General features: G+C 40.6%; 2 protein-coding genes across 2 annotated transcripts; both read right to left on the bottom strand.

Annotated features, from left to right (window-relative positions):
• Window positions 1-554: 554 nt before the first annotated feature.
• LOC133993625 (uncharacterized) lies at window positions 555-5134 on the bottom strand. Its single transcript, XM_062432610.1, has 4 exons — window positions 4638-5134; window positions 3855-4060; window positions 1487-1601; window positions 555-734 (listed from the first exon to the last, which is right to left on the bottom strand). Exons 1-4 carry the CDS (start codon window positions 5106-5108, stop codon window positions 555-557), a joined length of 972 nt encoding a protein of 323 aa, XP_062288594.1. The 5' UTR covers window positions 5109-5134.
• Window positions 5135-14479: 9345 nt separating this feature from the next.
• Window positions 14480-15741, bottom strand: LOC133993624 (uncharacterized). Its single transcript, XM_062432609.1, has 2 exons — window positions 15268-15741; window positions 14480-14689 (listed from the first exon to the last, which is right to left on the bottom strand). The coding sequence occupies exons 1-2, from the start codon at window positions 15739-15741 to the stop codon at window positions 14480-14482; spliced, it is 684 nt and encodes a 227-aa protein (XP_062288593.1).
• Window positions 15742-16143: the final 402 nt, after the last annotated feature.

Below are 16143 nucleotides of genomic sequence, written 5' to 3'. Positions count from 1 at the left end.
ACTTGGCTGAACACTGAAAATGACCAAATTGTGGGATCAGTCTTCCTGTTGGTGGTGCTGAGGCAACCATCTGACCCATAGAACATAATTTTGAAAAACATTTAGCGCGTGGATAAATTATTTCACTTTAAAGTAATAATAACAATAACAATAATTATAATATCTTTATTTGTATAACACCTTTCATACAAGGCATGCAGCTCAAACTGCTTTAAAACAAAAGAAACGATATACACCAAGCCCTTCACATTAAAAGCACATAACATAAAAGCATGAAAAAACCCATTAATGTATCATAAGATGGAAAATAAAAGCTGTTTGATTACATTAAGTGAAAACTCAGAAAGTATTTAATCCCATGTAAACAACCTATAATCAGCATCTCAGTATCTGAAGCCAGAAGCAAACAGGACCCTTTTCCCAACGGACACAGACCCACCACCAGTCTTAATTAACTGAACTATGCCTCCCTCAGGTTTACCCTCATGTTATATCACACAATCCTAAACTAATGCTAAATAGTGCAAATACAGAGTTTCCCCTTCATGACTCAATTAGGATGCCTGAATGTTGACTGAGTGCTCCAGTTCTGACGGATAGCCAGGCCACAAACTTGTAACAAGAGCTTCAGCATCTTTGAATTTATCAAAACTGTCAGGATGTGTGGTTATAGGCGTTCCTCTTTCACAGAATGTGAGGTTTTCTCTCAGTTGCTCAGTACTAAACTTCAGCACCTAAAACAGAAGAAGAAACAAACAGGATGACAAAGCAAACCTGCTGTTATAACCCCAATTCTTAAGTCTGGGGTGGTCATACATGCATTTCATCAACATCATCAGTGAGATGTGTGCAGGCGGTTTTTCAGAGAGTTAACATCCATCCTGTACAAAAGTCAGACAACAGGAATTATATGCATTAATTTATTGTTTTCATACTGACATTATGTAAGGCAGTAGCATAAATAAGCCACAAGGTGTCACTGTTTCACTTACCTTGAAAATTCAGGAAATATTGTTATTTGTCTTGTACAGGACACTTTGTTTAATGTTAACTTTCACTAATAAATAAGGTGAGCAGATTAAATGGCAGCGTAAACTAATGTGACGTTAATGTGTTCATACTACTATGAATGTCATCATTTGGTCACATATAACATATATACAGTATATATATATATATATATATATATATATATATATATATATATATATAAGGAAACAGTTCAGTCAGTTATATATATATATATATATATATATGTATATATAACTGACTGAACTGTTTCCTTTTTATTCTGGTTCAGAAATACTAAATTTATTACTTTAATTCATGTCATGACTTATTTTGCAGAGGAAAGTCAAAGTTAAAAACAATGAGTATAAAAATATAATAATCTGCTTTCAAATGCACATTGTGAAGTTTATGTTTAAAATGTGAACTAAAATGATTTGATGATATTTTCTCTGACCAGTGAGATAAATGATCATACCTGTCCTTTCTCCACATGCAGGGCGATGGCGACATTATCCCAAACATAATACCTGTCTCCAGACAGCTTGTTCACTTCCAGCTGTTTTGCATTATTGTTTCGGACAAACTCATAGCTGGCACAAAGACAAGAAGCAAACAGAAACAAAATGTTAAACTCCAAAACTAATAAACCAAAAGCTTATTTTAGTTCATTAGTTCATGTTTTGTTAAACTATTATTATTATTAAAAGCCCCGGGGGGTCCCTGTTTAAAGAGCTGATGTTCTGGCCTCTTTTGACTCATTTTTTATAATTATTGAGTCTATTTGAAACATATCTGTGACATTTTATTCACTAAAACTGGTTTATATTTCTCAAAATTTCTTTACATAAAATCTGCATTATTAAAGAGCACATGCTCTGATTGGCTGCAGGTGTGGCTCCCACCTTCACCCTCAGCCAATCAGAATAATCTCTGATGAAAACAGCAGCCTGTTGACTTGCAGTAACACCTGCAGCTGTGAGACAGTGAACAGAGTCTATGAAGCAGAGTCTGACCCTGAATGAAGAAGCTGACACTCTGCAGGATGTTTCAGGATCATCACATCATGCCTACATTTTATTTTCAAAAGTAGCTAGAGGTCGTTAGCTTAGCTTTAGCACAGCTATCTTTCACTAACATGACCACACCAACAACAAGATGCACTTCAATGATTTATTAAGAAAAATGACTGATGAACCGTTCTTTCATTTGCCGACTTTGTTTTGGGGAGGCTAATAGGAAGTCTGCCAAAACACCCAGCATGGACCCTCAAAAACCTCCAATTAAGACAAATCTGATGCTCTTTAAGAACTGAATGGTGCGTTGATGATGCATGGTAAAAGTGCTGGTATAGCCAGGAATGATTAGGCACTTTAAGAGATAAAGAGATGAAGAGATGAAGAGAGGTTCTGACAATGATAAACTGTGGGATTTCTGGAATTGCAAATAATTTGTAATGATTTCCAGAGAATTCAGTGGAAATTAAACTTTCAAGTACATGGGTATGGCTGACTGGATTGACTGATTGTAATTAGGGATTTCTGATATTATCGGCCCCTCCGATATTATCGGCCCCTCCGATATTATCGGCCGATATTCACTTAAAAATGTAATATCGGGAAGTATCGGTATCAGGTTTTTATAACCAATATTTGTTCTGTAGGCTTCAGCATTTCCGAGCCTGCATGAACGCAGAATGGGACGTTTACCGGCGCGCGCTTGTTCACCTATAACAACAACAATACACTAAACTCGTGAGTCTCTAACCGTGGCTAACAAGTTCATAGCGTCCACCGCCATGTACACGAACACACAAACAGAAGGTTTACCTCCTCGTTGTCATTTTCTCTGTTATGCTTTCAGCGAGTCGCCTCTGTGACGTCACCGTCAGAGTCCGGTGGGTCCTACCTTGGTCCTATCTGGGTCCTATCTGGGTCCTATCTGGGTACTATCTGGGTCCTATCTGGGTCCTAGCTGGGTCCTATCTGGGTCCTATCTGGGTCCTATCTGGGTCCTAGCTGGGTTCTAGCTGGGTCCTATCTGGGTCCTATCTGGGTCCTATCTGGGTACTATCTGGGTTCTATCTGGGTCCTATCTGGGTCCTATCTGGGTCCTATCTTGGTCCTATCTGGTCCTATCTGGTCCTATCTGGGTTCTATCTGGGTCCTATCTGGGTCCTATCTGGGTCCTACTCTGCTGGATACAAAACAGCTGAGAGGACCGAGTGAGAGGACGTTCCTATAAAAGGTCCCGCCTCCAGAAACGGGGCTTATGTCTGTGGTTTGGAACTATTTCCAAGTGTTCCCTACAGATAGTAAATGTGTAATTTGCAATGACTGCAAAGCAGCATAATAAATATGGCAGTGCCATATTGGCACTTTGTTCCATAACTTAAGTTGAAGTTGTTATTTTGCACAGACAGTGTTTACATGTGGAAAGCCATGTTGCATTTATGTTTGCATCAAGTGGAGCATCACAATAAAATTAGGCATAATGTGTTAATTCAACAATAGGAGATATGTTATGTTGTTATCTAATAGTTTTGGTGTAAAACGCCTGCAAATATCGGTATCGGAAATTAAGAGTTGGGGAATATCGGAATATCGGATATCGGCAGAAAAGTCAATATCGAGCATCCCTAGTTGTAATTCATTTGAAGTAGTATATATTGCCATGTAACTGCAACTGAAGTTATCTCATTAGACTTTCCTAAAGAGCACTACTTTTAATTTATGGAGACCCAACATTCCCCCATGAGCAGCTCTTGGTGACAGCTGCAAGGAAAAACTCCACTTTAATGGGGGAAACTATGCAAATAAATTATGCAAAGATGAACATATTCTTACCTGTGAGTGTTACACATGGCCTCAGGCCTCCAGATGAAGCGACCATCTCTGTAAGCACAGACAGAGTTCGGGTCGTCAGGCAGCAAAGGATATCCTGAGAACAGCTCCTGATTGGCTGGGCTGTGGACTAGCACAGCGTGCATCACTTCCTGTTTGTAGAGGACGGTCTTGAACACTCTCATGACGGGCTGAGCGCCGGAGCAAAGCTGGAGGAAATAAAACAGGATTTAATGAAAGAGTCTCACAACCAAACACAGACGCACCGATCATCATCCAGATTCTCACAGTTTGAACTAAACTTAAACACACTGTGCAACTGCAGACTGAGAAACAGCTTCACATATGAAGTCATTCAGTAAAATGTGACAGCATGTTACTTGAACTCTACAACCCTGTTACTGCTCCACAATGAAGCCTTTAAAGTGAAGCAGCAGTGACAGTGAACACGACTCTGAGACTAAAGAGATCAGTAAACTGTAAGATGAGGCTGATCTCTGAAAGTAGACAGGACTGTAGAAGTGAAACTAAACTCCAAACAGAGATTCAGTTAGAAGATACAAAGACTTTTATGTTTCATTTATAAACCTACTGAGACTTTTATATCATCTTTCATCATTTATGCATTCATATAACATTATTAAAGCCCCAACTTTAGAACAAAGTAAACCTTTACTCAGAATATGTTTCCAATGAGCTGCTTTTAGTTGGGTTTCAGTAAAGTGTGCTGTAGTACTCTTTCCTCTCCTGATAGTTAAATATTAACAGACCCTGACAGGTTTGTACCTGCTGGCTGTAGGCCGTCAGCAGCTCCTCCAGCGGGAACGTGAAGCGGTACGAGCCCAGCCTGGAGGAGTCCAGGAAGGCTGGCGAGGTGGCGAACTTCCCCAGAAAGGGTTGCTGCATCTGAGCCTGCTCCTCTGTCCGGTCTGGGTAGATCTGGTCCAGGAGCCTCCTCTCAGCAGACTGTATGTCCTCAGGTCTCACCATCAGACTCCACCACAGTAGCTTTCCAGGCCCCTCAGGGCCCGGGACACAGAAACCATTACTCTCCTTGATACCACATAAACCATCTCCACCTGTGTCATGTTTCAGATGAGTCACATGAAACTCTGGTCGAGGGTACGGTGGGATGTTTTCTTTGGAGATATATCCATTTCCCAAACCTTCAGCTCTCTTTTTTAATTCATCTAGTTTCAGATGCTCACTGTAACAAACGTTCTCAGGATATCCTCTCTTGTTCTCCTGTCTTTCCATGGTCAGGTGATAAGAAGACAAAGTAAAAGTCTTTACTGTCTGTCGTCTCTCTCTGTTATCAAACACCACAGAGCTGACCTTTTATATAGAGCCACTCCTATGTCCTCTTTTAACCAGTCATCATGGTGATGTCACACTGGGAGGAATGAAGAATAATGAGAAATGTTTAATGACAGACAGCACTGTAATCACTAGATGTTGTGGACAGAAGAATAAGAACATGTGGATCAGATTATATGTGGAATAGTGAGAAACATACATTCAGTTAATCTCATGTGTTTTATATTTATTTCTTCTCACTTTAAGATCATCAGTTCATGACATTTGAAAAAACTGTGAACTGTCCTTTAGAATTTGGTCAAATTAGTGAAATTTATATTTGAATACTTATTTGTAAGAATATTTACGTAAAGGTATAATTAAGAATGGTTAGCACTTTGTACTGAAGTTAGTAATATAAAGTTAAGAGGTTGTGACATGTACACAACACTGACTCAATCTACTAATGATACAGATTCATAGATGATCTTCTGATGAGCTGACAGAGTTTGTTACTCTTGAAGAGTTTCTGCAGTAATTTACAATTTACATCACACTAATGAAAAAGTGAGTTTCTTAGACATTTGGGTCATGATGAACAATGACGTCATCATTACACCACTCTGCTGGAGGGAAACTGACAAAAACACCTGTTGTTGTTGTTGAAGGCTACAAGTTTTGATGATGATGATGATGATGATGATGATGATGATGATGATGATGATGTTTAATCTGATGCTGAGTGTTTCTCTTAAAAGGGAAATCTCTCACACACAAAGTCTCTTCAAACTAAATTATTTTTTAATCACACAACTAGAAACATTGTGCCTCCATGTGTCTAATGATAAAAATCTCTTAAATATTTTACAATTATGATTACTTTAAGATTATCCAGTGTGACTGGTTTAACAGCTTTTTATCAGATCATGTTTGAAGTAAGCACAAAGAGACTGAGTGTGCTATACAAACAATCTTGATTTGATTTGACTTCCAAACCTGCTGATTTGACTTCCAAACCTGCTGATTTGACTTCCAAACCTGCTGCCTCTCCTCAACACTGAACTGGTTCTTCAGGTCGTCTGACTGTCATGTGAGTTTTTATCTGCGTTTCCTCTAAGGTACTTTATCTATCTATCAATCAATCAATCAATCAATCTTTATTTATAAAGCGCCAAATCACAACAAAAGTCATCCCAAGGCTCTTTACACATAGAGCAGGTCTAAACCGAACTCTTCAGGTTTAATTTAAAGAGACACAACATTCACACATGAGCAGCACTTGGTGACAGTGGAGAGAAAAAACTCCCTTTAAACAGGAAGAACCCTCAGAACCAGAACCAGACTCACAGTGGGAGAACATCTGCCTCCACCGGTTGGAGTAGAGAGGAGAGAGAGGAAGGAGAGGAGAGAGAGGAGAGAGAGGAATGAGAGGAGAGAGAGAGGAAGGAGAGGAGAGAGAGGAAGGAGAGGAGAGGAGAGAGAGGAAGGAGAGGAGAGAGAGAGAGAGAGGAAGGAGAGGAGAGAGAGAGAGAGAGAGAGGAAGGAGAGGAGAGAGAGAGAGAGAGGAAGGAGAGGAGAGAGAGAGAGAGAGGAAGGAGAGGAGAGAGAGAGAGAGAGGAAGGAGAGGAGATAGAGGAACAACTCTGGGGAAGAAGTTTAGCTTATTAAATGCATTAATAGTACATGAATGTTAATGGTTATAGATGGATGGATAGAGAGAGAGAGGGAGGAGGAGAGAGGAGCTCAGTGCATCATGGGAGTCCCCCGGCAGTCTAAGCCTATAGCAGCATAAACTAGGAGCTGGTCCAGGACATTTATACAGGAAGACACAAATACACTGCAGAGAAGTTCAACACTTTGTAGTTTCTGTTGAACAGCTGTGTGGGTGTGTGGGTGAATGGTCTGTACTTATATAGTGCTTTCCTAGTCCTTATGACCACTCAAAGCGCTTTTATGCTAAATGTCTCATTCACCCATTCACACCTGCTCATCAGGAGGAAACTAACCACTAACCACCAAGGACACATCAACATGTGGACTGGAGGAGCCGAGAATCTAACCGCAAATCTTCCAATTGGTGGACAACTGCTCTACCTCCTGATCCACAGCCGCCTGGTGTGAAAGAATATACAGATGGGGACAAAATAAAGCTAAAACCTGAGTAAATGTGTGGAGAAACATAAAGACTGCTGATGCTCCCACACAGGTGCACTGCACGATATAGTCAAGCAAGCAACATTTAATATAAATGCTGAGCAGGCCCAGATGATTCTGATTTTGTATGAAGATGTCAAGAGGAAAAGATCTCAGTGACTTTGAACGAGGGCTGATTGTTGGAGCATGGATGGCAGGAGCAGGAGACTGAGAATGTCAATGCAAGATGTGATCAGACTGTCAGTAAGAACAGTTCATCAACAGTTACACAGAGAGGGATATTATAACAGGCAGCAGTGCATAAACCCTTCATTACAAAGATGAAAGCACATTTGAGAGTTCAGTGGTGTAAAAACCACACACACTGATCTACAGAGATGTGATGAGTCATCCTTCGTCTTATTCTGCACAGGTGGGTGAGGCCATGTGTGGCATTTGTGGTGTTTGGGTTCCTGTTTGGTTGGTCGGTGGTTCCGCCTCAGCAGGAACAGCTGAGAGCCGTCACACTGTAAAGCTGTAATCTGTCCTCATATTTACCCAGAAACACTCTGCTGTTATCTGCAGTGTGAACAGCTGATCTGACATCTGGATCAGCTGCAGCTCCACCAGTGCTGACACAGGTCAAAGGTCACCACAGGTTAAAGAAATACTGTGTTGACTTTAGATAAAGAAGCAATAAAAAGGCCTTTAGAAACACAGTGAGGTCAAACAGCTTCTGCATCTTTACTGCTGGATGGAAACTGATGAGTTGTTAAATGTTTTACACTCTCTGATAAGTCATCAGATCTGCAGTTATAAATTATTACAAGTCACCAATAAAGTGTTAAAATAGTAACGTTGGTTGCTTAATGTGTGAGAACAGCAATAAAGTCATGAATGGCTTCATTCTGAGGTTGAAATAAAGTGTTTTTTCTAATATTTATGCCAAATTACATACATTTGTATGACTTAATATGTGACTAACGAAAAACCGAGTGAGAGGATATCAGGATTTAGACCACATAATATTTAACATCAGGTTTGACACCACTGAACAGGCCTAAACCCATTCAAACAAAATGTATTTACCAGAAAATCAGAATAGCTGATTCCTTAAAGCACTCCAGCATTGGCTCCAGCACTTTTCAGACCAGGAACTACCTGCTTTGATAGCACTTTTAATATGTTTTATTATTTACAGGAACATCTCGGATATTAGACCATTTTTGACACTTCAGTATACTGAAACATGCTTTTATTATGAGCCGGTTAGATTTAACATTTTACTGGCTCCCTACAAAGTAAAATTAAAGTTGATTCACAATGCTGCAGACAGGATATTGACTAACATGAAAAAGAAGAGCTAACATCACCTCACTGCTCACTATCTATTACAATAGATGGCGCTGACTGAGGGTCAGAGTAGGCCATCATACATCCTCAGCCCTGAGCCTCGGTACTAGCTCCCCCCAGGGCTACATACTGAGCCCCCTGCTCTACTCCCTCTACACACGTGCCCCCGTCCACCAGAGCAACACCATTGTGAAGTTTGCTGATGACAGCAAAGTGGTGGGGCTCATCTCTGGGGGGGATGAGTCTGCCTACAGGGACGAGGTGGAGTCGCTGACAGCGTGGTGCAGGGGCAACAACCTGCTCCTTAACACCGCAAAGACCAAGGAGCTCATAATAGACTACAGGAGAAAGAAAACGGACACTCCACCACTAATCATCAGCAGGGACTGTGTGGAGAGGGTGGCAGACTTCCGCTTCCTGGGAGTCCACATTGGAGAGGACCTGACCTGGAGCAGCAACACCTCTGAGCTGCTGAAAAAGGCCCAGCAGAGACTTTACTTCCTGAGAATACTCAGGAAGAACAACATCACACAGAAACTGCTGGTGTCCTTCTACCGAGCCTCCATCGAGAGCATCCTAACATACTGCATCTGTGTTTAGTTCACCAGCTGCACAGTGGCTCAGAGGAAAGCGCTCCAGAGGGTCATCAACAGGCTGCCCTCTCCCCACACTGGAAGAACTACACAGAACATTATAAAGGACTCTTCTCACCCTGGACTCTCTCTGTTTGAACTGTTGCCATCAGGCAGACGATTCAGATCAGTCAAAACAAGACAAACAGATTCAAACACAGTTTTTATCCTACAGCTATCACTACACTCAATGCTGCTAATTAATACTGTTTACAACTGACTGTTTACAACTGACTGTGCTATAGAGCCGTGCAATGACAAAATGTAACTTTATGTGGGTATAGTCGGGCTGTTTTTATATATAGTATTTATTTAACTTTTATTTTCTTGTTTTATTTATTTGTATTTATGAATGATGCACTGACTGGTGAGAACTTTTAAATTTCGTTGTACTGGTGACAATAACAATAAAGATCTATCTATCTATTCTGATCCTTCTCACAGCTCATACTGATCTCCGTCAAGGCTGACACACCTTCATAGTCAGCCTATCATATTGCAGCTGTCTGTTTAAATGTTCTCCTTCTCTGCTCAGGTGATTTCTTGATGCTGTGTTTGTGCGACCCACCACCTCCCAGCTTTCAGATTCCTCAATACAACACTTCAACCTCATCAGCTGATCAGTCTCAGCCTTAAGATGACTTTGTTGTGATTTGGCCCGAGATTGATTGATCGCAGTCATCAGCCACCAGCAGTGTCTGGACTCAATGGGGAGAATCTATCATGCTGCTGCTCAGGACTTACGTTCTTCGATACAACAATTCTCCCTGCAGAGTCCAAGCGCCAAAGACAATACCTAATCATTAATATCATCTGCATAATAAACATTCTTTTTACTTAATTCTAGAGCCAAGCCAAACAAGTTCACACAGAACGGATTCAATCTATCAGCACCACATGAATCTGTCTGCATGTCATAGTTTACAGAGATTTTAATCTGATGTCTGTAGTGACATTCCTGCGCTGCCACACCAGTAGTGATGTATTTGACGTTAAACAGCAATGATTGGTTTGTCAGAGCTGAAAGGCGTCCACAGAGCATGGGCATTAGAAGCTAATATTAAATAATAATATTATAATATAGAAATAATATATCGTGCAGCTATTCGAAACTTTCCAAACATCATCCAATTCTAAAGGAAATAAGACTTTTTGTGGGCTCTGAGGTTTTATCCATTGTTTTACAGCACATGATTAAGACGTTGTATTAAAAGTATTAAACTTGGCTGAACACTGAAAATGACCAAATTGTGGGATCAGTCTTCCTGTTGGTGGTGCTGAGGCAACCATCTGACCCATAAAACATCATTTTGAAAAACATTTAGCGCGTGGATAAATTATTTCATGTTAAAGTAATAATAACAATAACAATAATTATAATATCTTTATTTGTATAACACCTTTCATACAAGGCATGCAGCTCAAACTGCTTTAAAACACAAGAAACGATATACACCAAGCCCTTCACATTAAAAGCACATAACATAAAAGCATGAAAAAAAACCCATTAATGTATCATAAGATGGAAAATAAAAGCTGTTTGATTACATTAAGTGAAAACTCAGAAAGTATTTAATCCCATGTACAGAACCTATAATCAGTATCTCAGTATCTGAAGCCAGAAGCAAACAGGACCCTTTTCCCAACGGACACAGACCCACCACCAGTCTTAATTAACTGAACTATGCCTCCCTCAGGTTTACCCTCATGTTATATCACACAATCCTAAACTAATGCTAAATCATGCAAATACAGAGTTTCCCCTTCATGACTCAATTAGGTTGCCTGAATGTTGAGTGAGTGCTCCAGTTCTGACGGATAGCCAGGCCACAAACTTGTAACAAGAGCTTCAGCATCTTTGAATTTATCAAAACTGTCAGGATGTGTGGTTATAGGCTTTCCTTTTTCACAGAATGTGAGGTTTTCTCTCAGTTGCTCAGTACTAAACTTCAGCACCTAAAACAGAAGAAGAAACAAACAGGATGACAAAGCAAACCTGCTGTTATGACCCCAATTCTTAAGTCTGAGGTGGTCATACATGCATTTCATCAACATCATCAGTGAGATGTGTGCAGGCGGTTTTTCAGAGAGTTAACATCCATCCTGTACAAAAGTCAGACAACAGGAATTATATGCATTACTTTATTGTTTTCATACTGACATTATGTAAGGCAGTAGCATAAATAAGCCACAAGGTGTCACTGTTGCACTTACCTTGAAAATTCAGGAAATATTGTTATTTGTCTTGTACAGGACACTTTGTTTAATGTTAACTTTCACTAATAAATAAGGTGAGCAGATTAAATGGCAGCGTAAACTAATGTGACGTTAATGTGTTCATACTACTATGAATGGCATCATTTGATCACATATAACATATATACAATATATATATATATATATATATATATATATATATATATATATATATATATATATATATATATATAACTGACTGAACTGTTTCCTTTTTATTCTGGTTCAGAAATACTAAATGTATTACTTTAATTTAAGTTATGACTTATTTTGCAGAGGAAAGTCAAAGTTAAAAACAATGAGTATAAAAATATAATAATCTGCTTTCAAATGCACATTGTGCAGTTTATGTTTAAAATGTGAACTAAAATGATTTGATGATATTTTCTCTGACCAGTGAGATAAATGATCATACCTGTCCTTTCTCCACATGCAGGGCGATGGCGACATTATCCCAAACATAATACCTGTCTCCAGACAGCTTGTTCACTTCCAGCTGTTTTGCATTATTGTTTCGGACAAACTCATAGCTGGCACAAAGACAAGAAGCAAACAGAAACAAAATGTTAAACTCCAAAACTAATAAACCAAAAGCTTATTTTAGTTCATTAGTTCATGTTTTGTTAAACTATTATTATTATTAAAAGCCCCGGGGGGTCCCTGTTTAAAGAGCTGATGTTCTGGCCTCTTTTGACTCATTTTTTATAATTATTGAGTCTATTTGAAACATATCTGTGACATTTTATTCACTAAAACTGGTTTATATTTCTCAAAATTTCTTTACATAAAATCTGCATTATTAAAGAGCACCTGCTCTGATTGGCTGCAGGTGTGGCTCCCACCTTCACCCTCAGCCAATCAGAATAATCTCTGATGAAAACAGCAGCCTGTTGACTTGCAGTAACACCTGCAGCTGTGAGACAGTGAACAGAGTCTATGAAGCAGAGTCTGACCCTGAATGAAGAAGCTGACACTCTGCAGGATGTTTCAGGATCATCACATCATGCCTACATTTTATTTTCAAAAGTAGCTAGAGGTCGTTAGCTTAGCTTTAGCACAGCTATCTTTCACTAACATGACCACACCAACAACAAGATGCACTTCAATGATTTATTAAGAAAAATGACTGATGAACCGTTCTTTCATTTGCCGATTGTTTTTTGGGGAGGCTAATAGGAAGTCTGCCAAAACACCCAGCATGGACCCTCAAAAACCTCCAATTAAGACAAATCTGATGCTCTTTAAGAACTGAATGGTGCGTTGATGATGCATGGTAAAAGTGCTGGTATAGCCAGGAATGATTAGGCACTTTAAGAGATGAAGAGATGAAGAGAGGTTCTGACAATGATAAACTGTGGGATTTCTGGAATTGCAAATAATTTGTAATGATCTCCAGAGAATTCAGTGGAAATTAAACTTTCAAGTACATGGGTATGGCTGACTGGATTGACTGGTTGTAATTAGGGATTTCTGATATTATCGGCCCCTCCGATATTATCGGCCCCTCCGATATTATCGGCCGATATTCACTTAAAAATGTAATATCGGGAAGTATCGGTATCAGGTTTTTATAACCAATATTTGTTCTGTAGGCTTCAGCATTTCCGAGCCTGCATGAACGCAGCATGGGACGTTTACCGGCGCGCGCTTGTTCACCTATAACAACAACAATACACTAAACTCGTGAGTCTCTAACCGTAGCTAACAAGTTCATAGCGTCCACCGCCATGTACACGAACACACAAACAGAAGGTTTACCTCCTCGTTGTCATTTTCTCTGTTATGCTTTCAGCGAGTCGCCTCTGTGACGTCACCGTCAGAGTCCGGTGGGTCCTATCTGGGTCCTAGCTGGGTCCTATCTGGGTCCTATCTGGGTCCTAGCTGGGTCCTATCTGGGTCCTATCTGGGTCCTAGCTGGGTTCTAGCTGGGTCCTATCTGGGTCCTAGCTGGGTCCTATCTGGGTCCTATCTGGGTCCTATCTGGGTCCTAGCTGGGTTCTAGCTGGGTCCTATCTGGGTCCTATCTGGGTCCTAGCTGGGTTCTAGCTGGGTCCTATCTGGGTCCTATCTGGGTCCTAGCTGGGTCCTATCTGGGTCCTATCTGGGTCCTATCTGGGTCCTAGCTGGGTCCTATCTGGGTACTATCTGGGTCCTATCTGGGTCCTATCTGGGTCATAGCTGGGTCCTATCTGGGTCCTATCTGGGTCCTAGCTGGGTTCTAGCTGGGTCCTATCTGGGTCCTATCTGGGTCCTAGCTGGGTTCTAGCTGGGTCCTATCTGGGTCCTATCTGGGTACTATCTGGGTCCTATCTGGGTCCTACTCTGCTGGAGACAAAACAGCTGAGAGGACCGAGTGAGAGGACGTTCCTATAAAAGGTCCCGCCTCCAGAAACGGGGCTTATATCTGTGGTTGGGAACTATTTCCAAGTGTTCCCTACAGATAGTAAATGTGTAATTTGCAATGACTGCAAAGCAGCATAATAAATATGGCAGTGCCATATTGGCACTTTGTTCCATAACTTAAGTTGAAGTTGTTATTTTGCACAGACAGTGTTTACATGTGGAAAGCCATGTTGCATTTATGTTTGCATCAAGTGGGGCATCACAATAAAATTAGGCATAATGTGTTAATTCAACAATAGGAGATATGTTATGTTGTTATCTAACAGTTTTGGTGTAAAACGCCTGAAAATATCGGTATCGGAAATTAAGAGTTGGGGAATATCGGAATATCGGATATCGGCAGAAAAGTCAATATCGAGCATCCCTAGTTGTAATTCATTTGAAGTAGTATATATTGCCATGTAACTGCAACTGAAGTTATCTCATTACACTTTCCTAAAGAGCACTAATTTTAATTTATGGAGACCCAACATTCCCCCATGAGCAGCTCTTGGTGACAGCTGCAAGGTAAAACTCCACTTTAATGGGGGAAACTATGCAAAGATGAACATATTCTCACCTGTGAGTGTTACACATGGCCTCAGGCCTCCAGATGAAGCGACCATCTCTGTAAGCACAGACAGCGTTCGGGTCGTCAGTCAGCAAAGGATATCCTGAGAACAGCTCCTGATTGGCTGGGCTGTGGACTAGCACAGTGTGCATCACTTCCTGTTTGTAGAGGACGGTCTTGAACACTCTCATGACGGGCTGAGCGCCGGAGCAAAGCTGGAGGAAATAAAACAGGATTTAATGAAAGAGTCTCACAACCAAACACAGACGCACCGATCATCATCCAGATTCTCACAGTTTGAACTAAACTTAAACACACTGTGCAACTGCAGACTGAGAAACAGCTTCACATATGAAGTCATTCAGTAAAATGTGACAGCATGTTACTTGAACTCTACAACCCTGTTACTGCTCCACAATGAAGCCTTTTAAAGTGAAGCAGCAGTGACAGTGAACACGACTCTGAGACTAAAGAGATCAGTAAACTGTAAGATGAGGCTGATCTCTGAAAGTAGACAGGACTGTAGAAGTGAATCTAAACTCCAAACAGAGACTCGGTTAGAAGATACAAAGACTTTTATGTTTCATTTATAAACCTACTGACACTTTTATATCATCTTTTATCATTTATGCATTCATATAACATTATTAAAGCCCCAGCTTTAGAACAAAGTAAACCTTTACTCAGAATATGTTTCCAATGAGCTGCTTTTAGTTGGGTTTCAGTAAAGTGTGCTGTAGTACTCTTTCCTCTCCTGATAGTTAAATATTAACAGACCCTGACAGGTTTGTACCTGCTGGCTGTAGGCCGTCAGCAGCTCCTCCAGCGGGAAGGTGAAGCGGTACGAGCCCAGCCTGGAGGAGTCCATGAAGGCTGGCGAGGCGGCGAACTTCCCCAGAAAGCTTTGCTGCATCTGAGCCTGCTCCTCTGTCCGGTCTGGGTAGATCTGGTCCAGGAGCCTCCTCTCAGCAGACTGGATGTCCTCAGGTCTCACCATCAGACTCCACCACACCAGCCGAGAACCCTCAGGATCAGGGTCACAGAAACCATTTCTCTCCTTGATACCACGTAAACCTTTTCGTTCTGTGTCATGTTTCAGATGAGTCACATGAAACTCTGGTCGAGGGTACAGCGGGATGTTGTCTTTGAAGAGATAATTGTTTTCAATTTTTTCACTCTCCACTCTCTTTTTTAATTCATCTAGATTCAGATGCTCACGGTACCAAACGTGTTCATCATGTCCTCTCCTGTTCGTCTGTGTGTCCATGGTCAGGTGATAAGAAGACAAAGTAAAAGTCTTTACTGTCTGTCGTCTCTCTCTGTTATCAAACACCACAGAGCTGAACTTTTATATAGAGCCACTCCTATGTCCTCTTTTAACCAGTCATCATGGTGATGTCACACTGGGGGGAATGAAGAATAATGAGAAATGTTTAATGACAGACAGCACTGTAATCACTAGATGTTGTGGACAGAAGAATAAGAACGTGTGGATCAGATTATTTATGGAATAGTGAGAAACATACATTCAGTTAATCTCATGTGTTTTATATTTATTTCTTCTCACTTTAAGATCATCAGTTCATAACATTTGAAAAAACTGTGAACTGTCCTTTAGAATTTGGTCAAATTAGTGAAATTTTGCTGTAAAAATACACATTTGAAAGAA

The sequence above is a fragment of the Scomber scombrus genome, chromosome 14 (genome assembly GCF_963691925.1).
Source record: "Scomber scombrus chromosome 14, fScoSco1.1, whole genome shotgun sequence".
Lineage (NCBI taxonomy): Eukaryota > Metazoa > Chordata > Actinopteri > Scombriformes > Scombridae > Scomber > Scomber scombrus.
The sequence above is the reverse complement of the archived record's forward strand: the minus strand, read 5'-3'. Positions and strand labels throughout refer to the sequence as shown.